Source organism: Denticeps clupeoides, chromosome 14 (assembly GCF_900700375.1).
Source record: "Denticeps clupeoides chromosome 14, fDenClu1.1, whole genome shotgun sequence".
Taxonomy (NCBI): Eukaryota; Metazoa; Chordata; class Actinopteri; order Clupeiformes; family Denticipitidae; genus Denticeps; species Denticeps clupeoides.
The window spans coordinates 17,786,747-17,804,631 of record NC_041720.1 but is presented as its reverse complement, the minus strand read 5'-3'; the positions used below and the strand labels follow the sequence as shown (position 1 = coordinate 17,804,631).

Here is a 17,885-nt window from a genome sequence, read left to right as displayed (position 1 = left end):
GACTTTGGGGAAAAACGCGCCACGCATGAGCGCCGCGCCAGTTACCCACCGGGAGAGTTCGGCTGCGACTCCCGCCCCTTCGAGCGTCGAGCCAGCGCCTGGTTTAATTTGAACTGCCGCGCGGTTTAATTGCCGCTGCCTCGTCATTTTCGCTGTGGGCTCGAAATCCGTCGTGACCTGGCAACCCCGCGCGCGCCGCCGTGGCACGTCGTCTCCATGGCGACCCGTTTAGTTGCTGCAGTGCGTGTGCGCGCCGACTGTATTATTAGAAGACCGCGAGCGGAGTGGCGGACGTCGGTGGCGGATTATAAAAGTGCGCCGGGACGTGGGCTTTCCCAGAGAGGACCAGCATCCCTGTCCTCGGATGAAGATTATCTCGAAGGGGTTCGTTCGCGCCGATGTTGCGTCCCTGCTGACTCGAACCGACCACCACCCAGCAGCCCCTTCTACCCAATGAGTGGGTGGAGCAGCGTTTTCTCGCATCACACTCGTACCCTCGCGGGCTGGAAGCTATGGCCGTGACGGAAGCGTGAAGACCCGCTGATGTTCCCCAGCAAGATGACTCTGAACCACTCCGGGCTTTTCGGCCAGATAGACGACCTGCAGGACCTCACCTTCATCGAGAGACCCATACGCAGGAGTCTGAAGGTATTTAGCCCACTTTTTTTACATGGCCTGGTGCTCGGGACGTGTTTTGTTCTCACCTTCTGACCACAGGACACAACTGGTCCCCTTTAAACGCTGATGCTCCTCTCAGCGAGGGTGCTGGAGAAGGACCTGAAGTTGCACGATGCCGCTCCAGTGACGGGGAGGGGTTGCCCACACGGCTCTTTCACGGCGTGACGCACTTTCTGTCAGCTGCCAGCGTCACCCGCCCCTCTCGCTCCCCTCCACTGCGGAACCGAGAGGATTTTCCGCTCCCTGGTCCACCTTCCCACCTGTTCCTTCCCGCTTGGTCTCGCCCGTCCCTCTCTGCAGGCGTGTAGGCGAGGAAGGGGTTACTCTCGTTCCCTGGCACCAGAGTGGTCTTCTCTGTGTATGTAGGGAACGTGTCGCCCACACAGGAGGGGGATGCGGTGTGTGTGTGTGTTCTTCTCTGGTTCCTTCCTCCTCCTCTTCTTCTCTTCCTGTGCAGGGGAGGATCCAGATTGTGGCCTGTCAGATACTGAGAGAAGCCCTGAAGTAATAACTGTTCGCCCCCACTCCCCCACGCTCTCCTTCGTGCCCCGGCCCGCCCCGCCCACCTCCTCCCATGGCACGTTTGGCTGAGTCATCCCTGAGCCGCGATGGAATCCTGTCCAATTACTGAGCCCCGGCTCTGCAAACCCCCCCCCCCCCCCCCCCCCCCGAGGTGGCCGGTTCGTCTGAGTGATGACGAGCAGGGTCCCCGGATCGGAGTCGTGACACACCGTGCGCCCTCGCCGCCTGTCTGTGTCTCACCGCACGTTTCTCATCTTTCCACAGACTGCAGAGGAAATTGACAAGTTGACCGTGGACGAAGATCTGAACGACATTGAACGGGCTGTGTACCTCCTGAGGTAAAACGGATGGCAGACAGGTTCCATGCTGTCTGGGGGAGAGATTAGCGGTGGAAAGCAGACCGTCTCAGCTCTGTGTTGGTTAGAATGTTAGAAGCTTGAATCTTTGGCTCTTTAAAATGGGTATTTACAGATTCTGTGGTGCTCATACGTCTGAAAACTGCCACGATCCTAAGAGTTATGTACATTCCCATACATAATACAGGACATCCAAAGGCCACAGAGGTGGGGCAGAGGTGCCCTAGCGGTTAAGGAAGTGGCCCCGTAATCAGAAGGTTGCCAGTTCGAATCCCGTTCCCACACACTTCTCCCCGGGCGCCTTTCATGGCTGCCCACTGCTCACTCAGGGTGATGGGTTAAATGCAGAGGACAAATTTCACTGTGTGCACCGTGTGCTGTGCTGCTGTGTATCACAATGACAATCACTTCACTTTATCACAACATCCCCTTGTCCCAGAACTAACCCTCCATCTTTTCAGCATAGATATGGTGTTGCAGTGCAGGGCCTGCAGACAGGCCTTCACTGAGCATTTCATGTATTCTTCAGTATGTAGATATGTTTGGGAACTCCTTAATAAAACCTTTGACCTATTTATTTTTAAAGAAAATAACTGAGGAAATGGATTGGGAGAGTCTACGCAGTAGCCCACAGGGGTTAAGAACTATTTTACCAATGCTTCGGCAGCTAATAATTAAAAAATGTGCCCAAACTTATACAAAACCCTCTGGAAAGTATTTATTTGCCATGATTTAAAGGACAAAGACATTCCTCAATTTTTACAAATTTACAAACCAGATTTTTACCTTGCCAATTCGGCACCAGGAAATGAAAACACTGCTACATAAAGACACAAAAATATTACAGTAGCAGTTTGCTCTGATCTCAGTTAAATCCCCATCCCCACCATGAACTCACCTCCCACATTTTTGCATACTTTATTAAGATTAAGATTCTATATTTGTAACAGTGAACATTTTGTGTCCTCCCCCTCTTCCAATCGCTGCACTTTTGACGGTGTGCAATGTTTAACAAAAAATCTAAACTTTAATGTACATTAAATCATTTTTCCATTTGGAACTTTTATTTTGAAACATCATATAGAGTGGCTGTATTATTTAAACGCTGCAGCAAAAAGAGAATCCAGCTAAGTTCAATTGATGTCTGCCGAATATAGAAGTCACCGCTAACTTTACTCAGGTAAAAAAAAATTTGATCTTTTTTGTCGCCTTACATGCATATATGTCTGCCACCCTGGCTGGCCACCCCCACCAGAGCTGTTAATCAGTTTGTTCAATTGGAGTTTTAAAATCTGAAATCTCTTGGGCTGAGTAAACAGTTGTTTGTAATATTTAGTGTTTAATGATTTTCATATGCTAACCATAATTTGATAAATAAGTTGTGTAGAGTTAACATAAGGCAGTTAGTGTTATTTAGTTAGTGTGATCAGATCTCCTCTGGTCTTGTTCACAAGCAACACACTAGCCTTGTTTTTATTCATAGCATAAAAAGTAAAATAATATATGCAGTGCTATCTTCATTTTACATGTCAAAAATTATTTGCCTCTCCCATTGCTGTCTCTTTTGTGGAAACCAAGTCCAAATTGCTCTTTGAGTGGTAAAGGTTGCTGACTCCTGAGCTAGAGATTCCAGTTCAGTGATTTCTAAGCACGTAAAAAGTTGTGGTCATTGAAAATAACTTCGCATTTAGTAAAACATCATTGTGCGTAACTTTGCTTCTAAAGCAAGGATTAAAATACAGCCTACTGTACATCAATCTGAATATAAAAAAAGATTCTCAAAGATTCTGCTCGTCATGGTTCCTGTAACTGCTGGTGTCTGCAGTTCTTTATTCGGACTAATTAAAGATCCTCGTGCATGAAAGATTTTTCGTGCATGAAACGCCTGCTCTTTTTGGCTGTAGTCTTAACAATAAAATTTTAATTTCAGACTCATAGCAAATTGAGTTGTTGGTCCCATGCTACTTACCTTTCTTTAACCTACAAGCGATTCACCATCTTTGAGCTAATTAAGAGCCTCATTTGTTGTGTTTTTTTTTTTCTTTTCTCCCTCCTCCTCTGCTCCCATGGGTGGCAAACTAGTTCTGAGAGCAATTTAATTGCCTCTGTTGGCTTTTCTCTTCAGAGCCTGAAAGGGCCGAGCTGCCAGGCAGTGCATTTGAGATGACAGACAGAACAGAGTGGGCTTGTTACGGCGTGGGCAGTGGCCTAGAATGGAGGAGGGTGTTCCTGGTGTGCAGACACCTTTTACATTATGATTCAACAAATGCAGATCTCAGCTCTCCACGGCGCAATGAGTTCCGGCCACACATTCTAAAGCTTATTTCCACAAGAAATAAGAAGATGAAAGGTCCGATAGTTCTACCAATACTAGGGATCATAGTTATGCTAGTTGTCTGTATTTTTTCCCTAATTTTCATTCATTCTAGCACTTAAATTTCATTAATTCTCCATCCCTAGCAATGTAAAAAACCTACTGTAACAGCATGAGTTATATACATTTACTCTTTAAAGATCCTTTTTGCGGTTTTGTTTGCCATTGCTGTGATAGGCTGAATAAAGTCTTATTTTCTGATTAAGCTTGCATTTGATCAATTACTTGGGTAATTGATCAACTTGGGTAATTGATCAACTGTAATTGAGGCTGGACCAAAGCGTATGAAATGCTGACCGATGGGGCGATACTGCTGATCAGTAACTCTCTGCTCACGGTAAATGAAGCTTCTCACAAATGATACCCAGCATGCTGTGCGGCAGAAGCCATTCGTCATGCACTATTTGGCAAGGTCCTTTTCAAGGAATCTGTAGGGAGGTTGTCCCAAGGACATAGTTCTCAAGCTCCGTCACTGAAATCCCAGTTTTCCCAATGTTATTGGTTTGAAGAAGAAATTCAGCAGTTGAGCACTGGGACAGGCCTTTCAGGAGATTTTGCTGGTCTGCTGCTGTAGCTATTAGTTGTTTGGTGTGAAGCAGGAATATTATTAATACAATGAAAAATAGAGATGTAAGGACTTTGCTGATGTTCTTTTGATATTTAAATGATACTTGAGTGTCACGGCTCCTCTGACCACATAAGCAAGCTGCGCCCATCCAGTGCTCATTCATGGCCTCAACAACCACTGACATTTTCTTTATTGTAGTTAGGGTTTCTGCATCTTCTCCTGGATTATTTGCATTCCCGTTCCTGGCCATGTCTCTGCCCTGATTCCAGTGCTGATAGGGTTTAGGGTCTCATTTACAGTATTTACCAGACACCCTTATCCAGAGCGACTTACAATCAGTAGTTACAGGGACAGTCCCCCCTGGGGCAATTTAGGGTTAAGTGTCTTGCTCAGGGACACAATGGTAGTAAGTGGAATTTGAACCTGGGTCTTCTGGTTCATAGGCGAGTGTGTTACCCACTAGGCTACTACCACCCTCGACTAGTGGTGGAAAATATCATGATGCCTGTGCCATGAAATGATTATATCAAGGTATATTGCAATGATGTACATATATAGTTATATATTTCAATATTCTACAGTTCACAGAAAAACAGACCTGAAGTGCAAGATGTTGAGAACAATCTGGGTGGATCACTTTACATGAATAATTGAGCCAAAGCAATATGACTCTGAATTGAAATGTATCTATATTGTCTTTGAGATTGTAGAATTTTGAAAACTCTCCCTGAAATGGCAAGCATAATGACATTTCTGCCTGGAATGAAAAGCACCTTGCTGTACAGCGCCATCTACAGGAGTGGAGGTTGCAGTCGCACGATGACCTCACTAAATAAAACCCTCAACAGCAGACACCGGTGGAAAACATTTGTATACGAAATATCAATATTTACCGTCCCTGTATCGATACAATATCACCAAATAAAATATCACAATATCATGCTGTATTGTATCCCCAGCTCTAGTTTCGACCCTCAAATGCTCCTGACTGAGTGTGTCACACTCCTTTTCCCACAAAATGACACAGAATACCATGTTTCTGAGCGAGTAAATGTTTCTTATCAGCACCCTCCCGTTTTCCTCCACCTCTCCTGTCTTCATACCTCCCTGGCCCTGGAATTTAACTCAACAGACCCTGCAGGCTTCGCTGTTGTTGGTGGTGGAAGAGAGTGACACAGAGTGGGATGTTGCACCGGTTACATTTCGTCATGACTTCTATTCCTAAACAGGCCTAGTGCTGCTTCTCTCCGAAGCCTTTGCAGCTTGTCGATCAGAGGTTTTGGTTCATGCTTCCTTTCTTTTTGAGCCGCAGAGGTCTCTACTTCCTTCAGTGTTCGTCCGGCCGTCTGATATTTGCAGGTCACCTCCGAGTCTGAAAGTGCGTCACTTGAGTTAACTAGAGACTCTGGCTTCAGTAGGATAAGTATTGAGCTCCAGTGTCTGGCCTTCACTCACTTCTAGGAATTACGGGTGGGGGAAAATACTGGCTTCGCACACAAATCTACTTTTGATGGAATCGTGATCTTTCAAATCCACATAAAGTGTAGCATGGATTGAATAATATGGTTTGGGGAGGAGCTGAAGTCTGGGGTGGGAGAATAGCCAACAAGGCTGAATATCATGAATAATTCAATGTGTATTCAGTCAGAGTGGATGAGACATTTACATTTACATTATTTATCAGATGCCCTTATCCAGAGTGACTTACAATCAGTAGTTACAGGGACAGTCCCCCTGGAGCAACTTAGGTTTAAGTGTCTTGCTCAGGGGCAAAATGGTAGGGATTTGAAGTGGGTCTTCTGGTTCTTAGTGTGTTACCCACTAGGTTGCTACCACCTCTAGTTACCACCACATAGTGATTCTTGGAATTCCTTTTTTTCCTGGTTGTCCTTACAAACATATATTTTTTTTTGGTAGTCTTGCAATAAATTGTGGGATTAAACACCAAGGAAGGGAAAGTTCAGAGCAGCCGATTGTGACTTGGGTTTCAAGTTTCTCTTGCATCAGTCACCGGCCAGCAAACCTCTATTACCAATTCAATGGGGACTCTCTTTACGAACTGACAGCCTTCCAGGAAACACTGCGGGCAATATTCACCGGAGTCTGATTACCTGCTGACCCTCTCAGAACCCGGTCTTTAAGAGATTAAGCCCTTACGCTCATCTAGCAGCTGTCCACTGCAGACATGTCCTCCCGAACGACGCCATTGTCAAGGTGCTGGCTGCGATTGCTGATATTCAGCAAGTGCATCAGCCATGACCGTATTACCATCTCTTCAGAAAGGCTTGACAAATGCTAAAGTTGTGTCTTAGTTATTAAATAACCTGTGGCCAACAGAGGCCTCAACAGGACAATACAGGCCTGAAAAAATAATGAGTAGCTGTTTAAAGTTCATTATTTAGAGTGGTGATGGGAACGGGGAGCCATGGGGCCGGTCTAAGGGCTTTAATCGTACCAGTCAAGTGTACTAAGTGTCCTGCAACAATGAAAACCGCATACATTAATACATAAATTCAATGAGTAAAAACAGCCATCTAAATTATGGCCAAACTTGATTATGCATAACAGATTTTATTTACACTTTTCTATTTTCCAAAAAGCATTTGTGTAGTGTCCTTTAACTACTGGGTACTGGGGATTCATTGCATGCCACTTGTTGGGCTGACAGCAGTAATCTTCTTGACATGAACCCAGATCAAGCACAGTACAAGCATATGCCACGGTGCATATCACATACACTACAGGCCAGATGATTGGGCAAACAAATTCATTATATTCTTTTTTGTCAGTTTTTATAAAAAAATGTTAGAAGTACAGAAGTATCTGATTGTAAGTTAATAGTCCGTAGTAACGATATGTTAAGCTACATTAGGTCTGTGTTTAGGTGTGATGGGTGTGGCATTCACTTTGCATGATTGAAAAAATGCTGGGAACGTTTGGACAGTATATGCAAGTTGAAGTAATTAAACGTTTTGGTAATTTGTTATATTGTCGAAGAGATACATAGCTTTTTTCATGCAAGAAATAACACCATTATAACGTCTGTATTTTTCTTTTTATGTTTGCTCAAAAAGACTGGTGTCTCTACAAAAATTTGAATAGAAAAAAAATATATAGATTTTATGAAAGTGAACACTCTGCAATTGGCCAGCCCAACATTAAACACAACTACAGATACAGATACACTCTGTATTTATATTGTTTGTTTTTGTGCAGATTTATGAAAAGCTTGCAGATAGAAAAAGAATGGAGCAGCGGCACTAGAAATTGTAGGGAACGGGTAGTTCAAGTGGGTCCCGAATGTCAGTGGTGGTCTAGTGTTCAAGGAAGTGGAAGGCTGCAAAGTCATGGGTTTGTCAAGGTGCCTTGGTACTGTCCCCACATCCCCACTTGAGCAATGTAGCGTCCCAACATGCTGCTACCCAAGGCTGGCCAGTGCTCACATGATAATATTTATGAAATGCAGAGGAGTTGTGGTAACACAAAAATCACTTTCATTTAAAGAAACGATGAAACTTCTGTGTGAGAGGGTCCTAAACATGTATACATGTTGGCCACCATGTTCACAGCTCAGGTCAGGAGATCCAGCGAGCGAGCGTAATCGTCAATCTGCCAAACCTTGTGCGACAGAACCCGGCCGAGACCTTCCGGAGGGTAGTGCCAAAAGTCAGGGTGAGCCACTGCTTTCTTCACCTCTTGACTCTTTTCTCTGAAAAGGACGCCATCTTCTCACGTGCACCACTCCTCTCCACTACAGGAAGTGCTGCACGTGGCCGGGGTGGACATGCAACTTGCAGCAGCAGGGTCTTTCCTGACCACCCTCCAGGACGACATCATCCTCATCCAAACACACACCCACTCAATCCTGCAGATTGTCCTCCTCAACCTGGACCATCGGGAGGCAGGTCAGAACCGGTTTTCCATCCAATACATTGGTCTTGTGAATGTAGCATAAACAGCTTGTCCAGACTGGGCAGTATCGGGATAATAACGGTGATTGTTACCTATGCAATTTAAACAATAATTCACTGAAAGTTCTGTGGTCAAAGGTCATCCATTGCCAATATACCTTTGTATCATGCCACAGTTAATTCATAAATATTAATGAGTTCAGTAATATACTAATAAAAATGACATGTGGTCTATAGATCTCATGCTGACTATGATGAGCAATGCTGCTCTAATAATAATAATAATATAATACACATTAATGAAACACTGTGAGAAATAACCCACTGACCTACTGAATGTTGGTTAGACATTATGTTGCTGGTTATGATGTCAATGTGATCGTCTGAAAGTTTTAAAATATAATGTTATTAACCGCTCTTCTGTGTGGTTCTCATCAGCTAGTAATCAGATGAGTGGTTTCGTGACACTGGAAGGGGACAAAAGCACATGGTTTAGAGGGCCATTGGGGCAAGATTCCTTAGTTCCTTAGATTTCACTAAGTGAAAAGCGAACAAGGTCACTGCACAGAGAATCTTCCTGAAACCGGTGTATACTGGACATATGAAGGGTGAATGTTCTGTTGACTGGACCAGGGGTGAAGCTTCATTTGCGCTCGATTTTAAATGACCGGTTTTAACTGTGCAGCACTGATGCGCTGCGCTTCAGTTCATTTGCCACATGTAATTAATGCAAGTTTTAACACCACGGGTGTCAGACGTGTCACCGGTTGTGTAACAGGAAAGTTGGGCCTGACAGTGACATAAAGCCGCCATCGGTAATTCACACTGGTTTTGCTTTGGGAAACTGCTTTCACTGTAATGTGGAATTTATGTGCAACATCTGATCAGGCATTACTAGTTTGTGTATGCATCAAACTCATGTATGTCCCTGAATACTGTGTGACGATCTTAAAAAATAACTTTAGCTATTGTGGTGAAAAAAAAATGCTGCAAATTATTTTACTGCTTTTTTTTTGTTGAGTGGTTCATCACTCACACAAATGATTGCACCCCACCTTCAAAAAAGCATATATATAACAGTCACTCTGTTATTATGGCTGATCCTGCTCTGCCAGTATTTCCTACAGCCGCTCTGGAAGCTCTTTCCTCAGGGCTCTTAAGATCAGACAGAAGTGCAGTGGTCTCTGCTTGACCATGATGAAAGCCTCCGAATCCATGACACTTGGCACCTCATGACTTATTTTTGGCAGAATGCACATGGCAACGCCGCATAGCAGGAGCAGAGCCAGTTATTGTCGCTTTTCCTCCACAGTGGTCAGTAATGCCTGGTTAGAGACACTGCTGTCAGCTATTGATGCTTTACCGAAGGAGACCATCAGACAAGAGGTAAGAAAAACAACACGGCAGAGAAAGTGGGGCACAGTTTTAGAGTCCTTTAAAAATGTCCCTTTTTTGGATGGGGAAACAACTATTTGGTGCATTAAAAAGACATCAAATGGGCCATATTATTCATATTGTAAATGACTGCTAGCTGGAAATGCATGTACAGAGCAACAATTAGTCCAGAGTTGCAGTGGAATGCAGGTCTGTCACTTTAAAAACTTTGTTCATCATTCACCATTTTCAGTAATCAGATTAAATAAGTAACAAAACTGTCCAAATTTACACTAGTTGGGGCATCAGCAAATGGGGTTTTGACAGCATCATTATTTCTAATAGTTTGTCAATAACAAATTATTTTGCTATGTTTTCATTTTCATTAAAGACATGGTCTTAAAAAATTGAATTTTATATGTATGTTTATGTTAATAAAGAAATATTAGGGGTTAACTAATATTATCATTAAAGCTCAAGATGCAAATTACACACTCTAATTAAAGCTCAATTGTATAGAGGATTTTTGAAAATGATCTCCTTAGCCCAGTCCTTGAACAATCTTTGTGAAATAATGAAAATGAGCAATCTGTTAAACAAAAGGCATAATGTAAACCATTCCATCTTACAGAGAAGATTTAAACTTAAACTGAGTGTGCACCAAAGGCATATGCCAGAATGTTTGGACGGCTTCTCATGTCTGCTTTCTGCTGGTTGGCTGGGCAGATTCTGAGCCCTTTGGTGTCAAAGGCACAGCTGTCCCAGTCTGTACAAGCCCGCCTCGCCAGCTGTCGGATACTGGGGAAGGTAGTCGGCAAGTTTGAACCATCAATGTGAGGTTTTTTTCTGTCTGTTTATTTGTTGTGCCTGCAAAGGATTTGGATTTTCAGTTTAATAAAGCATACCATGTGTAATGCTGAAAATAGGCATTTTATGTCTTCATTTCTTTTCATATTCTTAATTTTGTACTTTACGTAAAGGTACATTGATGCTGATGATGAACATGTTTTATTCTCTATGTGTGTATTTAAGTGAGAGAGGTACACGTATCACAAATGGACTTTTCATGAATCATTTCTGAACATCCACAGAGTGAAGAAGGACCTGCTGCCCCTGGTCAGGTCGCTGTGCCAGGACGTGGAGTACGAGGTGCGCTCCTGCATGTGTCGCCAACTGGAGAACGTCGCCAGGGGAATAGGGTAAAAAAAGAAACAAAAGAAAAGGAATGGAGTGTGCTGCCATATTTGTCCAAAATGGTCAACTGTTGAATGAACTGAGCTGAAATGCCTTTTTGTTGCTGGTTCCCCAAATGGATCTGATAGTTCTTCTCAGAATAGGTAAGATAGTTGTCAGTTTACAGAATAAGAAAAGAATAAGCTTTTTCTAATCAATGTGAGCACCTTTAACAGAAAAAAAAGTAATATATTAGTACTTTTACTCCAGATAGTTGGAAACATCATTTATGGGCCTTGTATTTTTTTACATTATAGAAGAAAACTGAAGACACAGGACTATGAAATAACACGCGTTGAGGTTATGTAATAAACAAAAAAATATAGCTAAAATCAGGGAGCTTTTTCTGTGATGGCAGCATTTCACACTCTTATCTTCTCACCACCACCACCTTAAGTTAAACAACAGGGACGGTTTCCATCAGTCCTGAAGGTTCATGCTGAACACTTTCTTATGATCCACTCATGTTAATGAGCATCTCATCAACCGGCTTTTGGTGATGACAATAGTGAACAAAGCAGCCACGAAGGTAAAAAGAGGCGAAAACAGATTCATCAAACAAACCTCATTTTCTCCTGATACAATAAATACTAAATATGTTTCTTGCATTGTATTCTTCAAAATGGCTCCATCTTAGTCTCCATAACCGCCTCTGACTAGTAGTTTATGGAGGAATGGCTTGCTTGCTATAAACTGGTGGATATTCATCAAGGTTTAAACATTCTTTATACATTCCAAAAGTGACAAACATGGTGGATACTGAATTACAGTGTTAACTGTAATACCTGCTGCTATGACAAGGAAAGTCAAAGGAAGGACCGCAGAACATGCAACCTCACAAAATTACAAAAAATATAACATTTTAATTAGGAGGTCAATACCATGGACCAAGTTCTAAATTAGCACATCAATTATAAAAAGCAAATGGACATCCATGCATGTGGTGCAGCAAGGTCTTTATTTGCCAAGTGAGAGACTGCAACAAAACTTATCCTTCCTGTCTCAGGCTAGAACACATTAAGGCAGCAGTGTTGCCGGAGTTGGTCGAACTTGCCCAGGATGAGGGCAACACGGTCCGCCTGGCTGCCTTCGACACCATCATCAACCTCCTGGAGATGTTCGACAATGGTGAGTTGGTGTGTAAGCCCCTCCAATAACCGGACATTATATTCTAGTAGATTGTATCCTGCTTAGGTGTAGACTAACAATGCACATACCCTGTTACTATGCTCATGTTTCTAATAGAAAAATTTGTGGACATTTATATCACTACATTTTGAGAATACAAAGTGAGTGCTATACACATTATACACATACACACATTGGGGGAGTATTCACCAATGTCACATCAGTTATATACTCAGGATTTACAGAAACAAACAGGTAGGAACAAGCATGGTCTGCATGCTATGGAATGGTGTTTTTATTAAAAACAAAGTTTAAAATGGAAGGAGACTTACAGCTATCGTGCACCCAACTTCGTCATTCTGGAGCATCTGAACTATTCTTGTCAATACATCACATGCACACAAGTGATGTTGCCTGAAAGCTTCCTTGGCTCACAGTTAAAAGGACCTCTGCATCATCCTCAAGAGAGTCATAAATGTCAAAAATAATGATTATTATAATTTATTTTTTGTTCTTCTCTCATCTGTAGATGACAGGACATGTGTGATATTTCCGTTGGTGAAAACGTTCTGTGAGAAATGCATAAAAGCTGACGAAGCCGTCCTCGCCTCTCTTTCATATCAGTATGGAAAGCTTTGTCATGGTCTGTCCGGTGAGCGTCTGTGAGAACTTTTTATATCACATTTTAAATGTTTGTTCTTTGGCAGTAATGAAAATGACTTTTACAACCATATTCCAAAATTGATTAAATACATGTATTTCTCCCAGGCAATTGAAAAGAAGTTCACTTGAGGCTTTGGCAAATATTTTAACAATTAAAAAAAGGAGAAATTATATGTATATAAGTATTTAAAGCCTTTGCTCAATACTTTGTCGATGCACCTTTGGCAGCACATACAGCCTCAAGTCTTTTGGAATATGATGCCACAATCTTGGTACACCAATCCTTGGCCAGTTTGGCCCAGTCCTCTTTGCAGCACCTCTCAAGTTCCATCAGGTTGGATGGGAAGAGCCATTTTAATGTCTCTCCAGAGATATTCAATCGAATTCACTGGGCCACTCAAGGACGTTCACAGAGTTGTCCTGAAGTCACTACTTTGATATCTTGGCTGTGTGCTTAGAATCATTGCCTTGCTGAAACATGAACCGTCGTCCCAGTCTTCAAGAGCGCTCTGGAGCAGGTTTTCATTCAGGTTGTCTCTGTACATTTCTGCAGTCATCTTACCCTCTATCCTGACTAGTCTCCCAGTTCCTGCATCTGAAAAACATCCCCACACCACCATGCTTTACTGTAGGGATGGCATTGGCTTGGTGATGAGCGGTTTTTACCAAACGTGACGCCTGGCAATCTAGGAGGTAATCCTGTCTCGGAGGTCTACAGACAATTCCTTCGACTTCTTGCTTGGTTTGTCAACTGTGGGACCGTATATAGATAGGTGTGTATCTTTCCAATCATGTAAAATCAAATGTTTTTTCCACAGACTGACTCAGAAACATCTCAAGGATGATCTGGGAATACACGATGCACCTGAGCTGAATTTTGAACTTCATGGCCAGGGCTGTGAATACTTATATACACTTTTTTAGATATAATTTTTTTTTTTTTTTTTTTTTGCCAAACCCTCACGTAAACTCCTTTTCACTTTGTCATTGTGGGGTGTTGTGTGTAGATTCATTCATTTAATTAATTTTGGAACAAGGCTGTATTCATCGCTGTGAATACTTTCTGGATGCACTGTATGATTGGCCTTTAGGTAGTTTGATTAAAAATATGTCAGAAAACTGACCTTTAACCTGACCTCTGCCCTCAGCGTCCTTCACTGAGGAACAGCACCTCTGGTTCCTGGAGTTCTACAAGAAGCTCTGTTTACTTGGTCTGCAGCATGAGAACGGCCACTGTGAAAGTCAACCGTACCCCCTCGAGCTGGAGAACAAGTACGCTTTGGTTCGGCGGAATTGTGCCTACAACTTCCCTGTGAGTGACTGAACTGACTTCTGGGATTCTGATTCTGCAAGAAAGAAAGAATAGCTTGTTGTACACCATAAAATGTAACTGTGTAATTTCTGTGGAGTCTATGAAATGGATTTAGCATGCCAGTCCATACTGAATCTGCCAGAATTCGTTATTTTTACTATTTTTAGGTGATGAAGACACTATAGAACGTAATATACTTGGTGGAGTGTTTGAGGGTGCTAGTTCTCAGATGACTGGCACAGTGTGTTAAAGGTTGCAAAAAAATATATGTGCTAAGTGCAGTTATGTTACATTAATGTCACAATTTGTATTTGTGATTTAATTTAATGAGGGGCATTTGAATTAAGATTCAATAAATAAATTAGCATGTTCGTATTAGAATGCCCACTGTGTTCCACAATCAAACTTACATACCAGCTTAAGGGATGTTTTCACACTGGTCAGACCAGCTTTTATCAGCAAGTTTAACTTGACTTCTTTAATGCAGCCAGAGTTGCCAGATCAGAAATAACTCAGCATTTTTGGGGTTGTATCTGGTAACACTGAATATTGTACACCTTGTTGTATTTTTTTATAAAGATGTAAATTAGTAACATGCCATGCCCGGGCATCTGCGAAGTGCTTCATTACTGACTGTTCTACAGTTGGAGAAACTGAGCAGCTCATCAGCAAATCAGAGGTCCTAAAGCTTTAGAACGTTTCAGAATGTGATGACGTAGCAACGTTGAATCCCAAGTGAAATGTGTCAGTCTTCATGGTTGAGTCACATCTGACATCTCTCTGTGTGTTTAGGCAATGATGGTGTTTGCAGACCCCAACCATTTCTTATCAGAGCTCTACCGCACTTTCTCCAGCTTGTGTCATGACCCTGAGATCTCAGTGCGGCGAAGCACAGCAGAAGGTTTCCATGAGGTAGGCCACTTTATTTTTCAACATCAAGGCACCTGAACTTCTGAACATTCACACTGTATTTAAGGTCTGCAGCCATTCACAAATACTAAAGTGATCCTGTGTTGAAGCAGAGAGTTCAGTTATTTGTGTAATTTCTTTTACTTTGTTAAAATAAAAAGTGGCAGGCTGCGGCACCCACGATGTGGGACCGAGAGATTCAAAAGGTCTTTCCGGCCAACCACTGTCAGGCTCTACAACAGCTGACTACACAAAAACACACATCCAATACACCATCTCCATGTTTCTCAAGTGCAATATGCAATATCTACCCACTCTGACCATATGTAAAATCTTACAAATATATCTTTATTTATGTATATACCGACATTTTTTTTTTACAACACACATTCACTGTTTTATTTTCCTATTATATGACTATTTATTTGCTTATTTGTACAGTGAACCTTTATATTATACAGTCGACATATTGTCTGTGCTATTGTCTTTTGATGCTCGTATCTTGTAATACCTACTTCTGGCCGTGACAATGTACATTTCCCACTTGTGGGACTAATAAAGGATAATCTTATCTTATCTAAAAAAAATAATCACACACACAGAAAAAGCAAAACAAACAATATAAGAACAGATAAATAGTCTTGTTTGTCTTATTTGACAAATGTCTGCACATATGCATATGTGTATTGGGGCAGCGGTGGCCTAGCGGTTAAGGAAGCCGTAATCAAAAGGTTTGAATCCCGATCTGCCAAGGTGCCACTGAGCAAAGCACCGTCCCCACACACTGCTCCCCAGGCGCCTGTCATGGCTCCCCACTGCTCACTATGGATGATGGGTTAAAAGCAGAGGACACATTTCGTTGTGTGCACTTTGTGCTGTGTATCACAATGACAATCACTTCACTTTCATACAGACCCAAAAATATATATACACACATTTTTGTGTATATATAACCCTATGTTCATATCTACATATATTCCAGTCCTCAATTTGTTGCCAGTCATTCCATTTGTTAAGACACTGTTCTTCCTTAATTCTGATCTTTTACATCAATAGCTCCATGTTGTTTATACCTTTCACTATTTCCAGCCATTCTTCTTGTGTATGGACCTGGCTTGTTTACAAGCTGCTAAAAGTAATTTAAATAAATATCTATCTTCTTTTAACACAACTGTTCCTGTCATATCACCAAATACAACATATTTGTATAATTTTTGCCTTACCAGGTGGTCAAACTTCTGGGCTCCAATGTCCACTACATTCACAAGGAGCTGGTGGCATTACTGCAGGACGATTCGCTTGAGGTGAGTCCAGCTCACGGCCCGTACTGATGCATATATTATTTTGGACATTACAGATGGGAACCTCTCCTTTAAAGGCACATGGTGGAGTTAGTCATCTGTCCCGCTCCAATGCAGATCATACGCAGATCGATTCTCCACTAAGCAGAGGAACTGAGCAGACTTGTCCAAGCTCCTGTGGTCCCTTCATCATTTAATTTTGTATTACATAAAAGTAATGTTTGGTTTGTGTAATATCCCTTTCTCATGTACAAGTGGTTACCGACATTTACCTGAGTACATTTACATTTAAGGCATTTGGCAGACGCCCTTATCCAGAGCGACTTACAACGTGCTTTCAAGTTACCATCGATGAAGGGATCAGTTCTGGTTCATTAGGACCCCCAACTATGAATACAACCTTTTTATTCACTCTTGTTGTAGATTCTGTACATAAGTTAGACAATAAGAAGTTTACAAGTTAATCTAAATATTCTCTATAGAGGACGGTCTTGAGCTGCTGTTTGAAAATACTCAGTGACTGAGCTGTTCTGACCTCGAGGGGAAGTTCATTCCACCACCGAGGGGCCAAGATGGAGAAGAGTCTAGATGAATGTTTTCTTTTACCTTTAGCGATGGAGGGACCAGGTGAGCAGTATTGGAGGCTCAAAGTATACGAGGTGCAGTGCGAGGTGTAATAAGGGCTATGAGGTAGGATGGGGCTACTCCATCTTTGGCTTTGTAGGCCAGCATCAGTATTTTGAATCTGATGCGTGCAGCTACTGGGAGCCAGTGGAGAGAACGTAGCAGAGGGGCGGTGTGGGAGAATTTGGGAAGGTCAGTCGTGCTGCTGCATTTTGTATGAGTTGTAGAGGTATGATGGTACATAGAGGTAGACCAGCTGGGTAAGTGAACTGTAAGCATAATTAATAGAGAGCATAATAAATAGACAGCGGCATGAGATTCTCTTTCTTCTCGGTGGCCCTCCATTCTCTACATGCTTCACTACTGTTCCCTCCACTACACACCGACCCAAACCCTTTAAAACCTGAAGCCACAAATGCCAGAAAAACACCTGGTTCAAACGTCCGTGGCGTCAGGTGAGTACGGACTAAACATAGGTCGAACACAGCATTCCTGCTTCACGTGTGTGTTTCAAAGTGGCACAAAGAAAACTCACCTGCCTTGGTTGTATTGGTCGCACAAGAATACGTGACGTGCAGTGTGAAAGTCCTACCCAGAGCGGCGCTAATATATTATTTTAAATAAAAAAGTGTTTTTCCATGTTCTGCTCTCTTATTGGCTGTAGCCCTACTGAATAACTGATTTTTAGATGCCAACAAGTGTGAAGTTTTACCACAACACCATCAGATGGGAGGATTTGATCTGCAACCTCTGGATTCAAATCATGTAGTGTAAACTAGGAGTAAGTGAAAGTTGTGGGAGAAATCCTTCTCATGGTCACCTTGTTTGTGCTATCTGACAGACCTGTTTACTTGTATATTCAAGCACGTGCACAATCACAAATGAACAGCCTTTAGGAGTTTTCAGGGCTGGAAATTGAAATACAAATCCAT

General features: G+C 42.4%; 1 protein-coding gene across 1 annotated transcript in view; it reads left to right on the top strand.

Moving 5' to 3' along the window:
- Positions 1-241: 241 nt before the first annotated feature.
- ppp4r4 (protein phosphatase 4, regulatory subunit 4) overlaps positions 242-17,885 on the top strand; it is a 28,481-nt gene continuing 10,837 nt past the window's right edge. The window contains exons 1-12 of the mRNA XM_028953656.1: positions 242-648; positions 1,465-1,538; positions 8,068-8,170; positions 8,256-8,403; positions 9,722-9,795; positions 10,510-10,616; positions 10,875-10,982; positions 12,023-12,144; positions 12,674-12,796; positions 13,956-14,119; positions 14,912-15,031; positions 16,255-16,332. Of these exons, the coding sequence (XP_028809489.1) occupies positions 544-648; positions 1,465-1,538; positions 8,068-8,170; positions 8,256-8,403; positions 9,722-9,795; positions 10,510-10,616; positions 10,875-10,982; positions 12,023-12,144; positions 12,674-12,796; positions 13,956-14,119; positions 14,912-15,031; positions 16,255-16,332 (1,326 nt within the window). The 5' untranslated portion in view covers positions 242-543. The remainder of the gene's footprint in view (positions 649-1,464; positions 1,539-8,067; positions 8,171-8,255; positions 8,404-9,721; positions 9,796-10,509; positions 10,617-10,874; positions 10,983-12,022; positions 12,145-12,673; positions 12,797-13,955; positions 14,120-14,911; positions 15,032-16,254; positions 16,333-17,885) is intronic.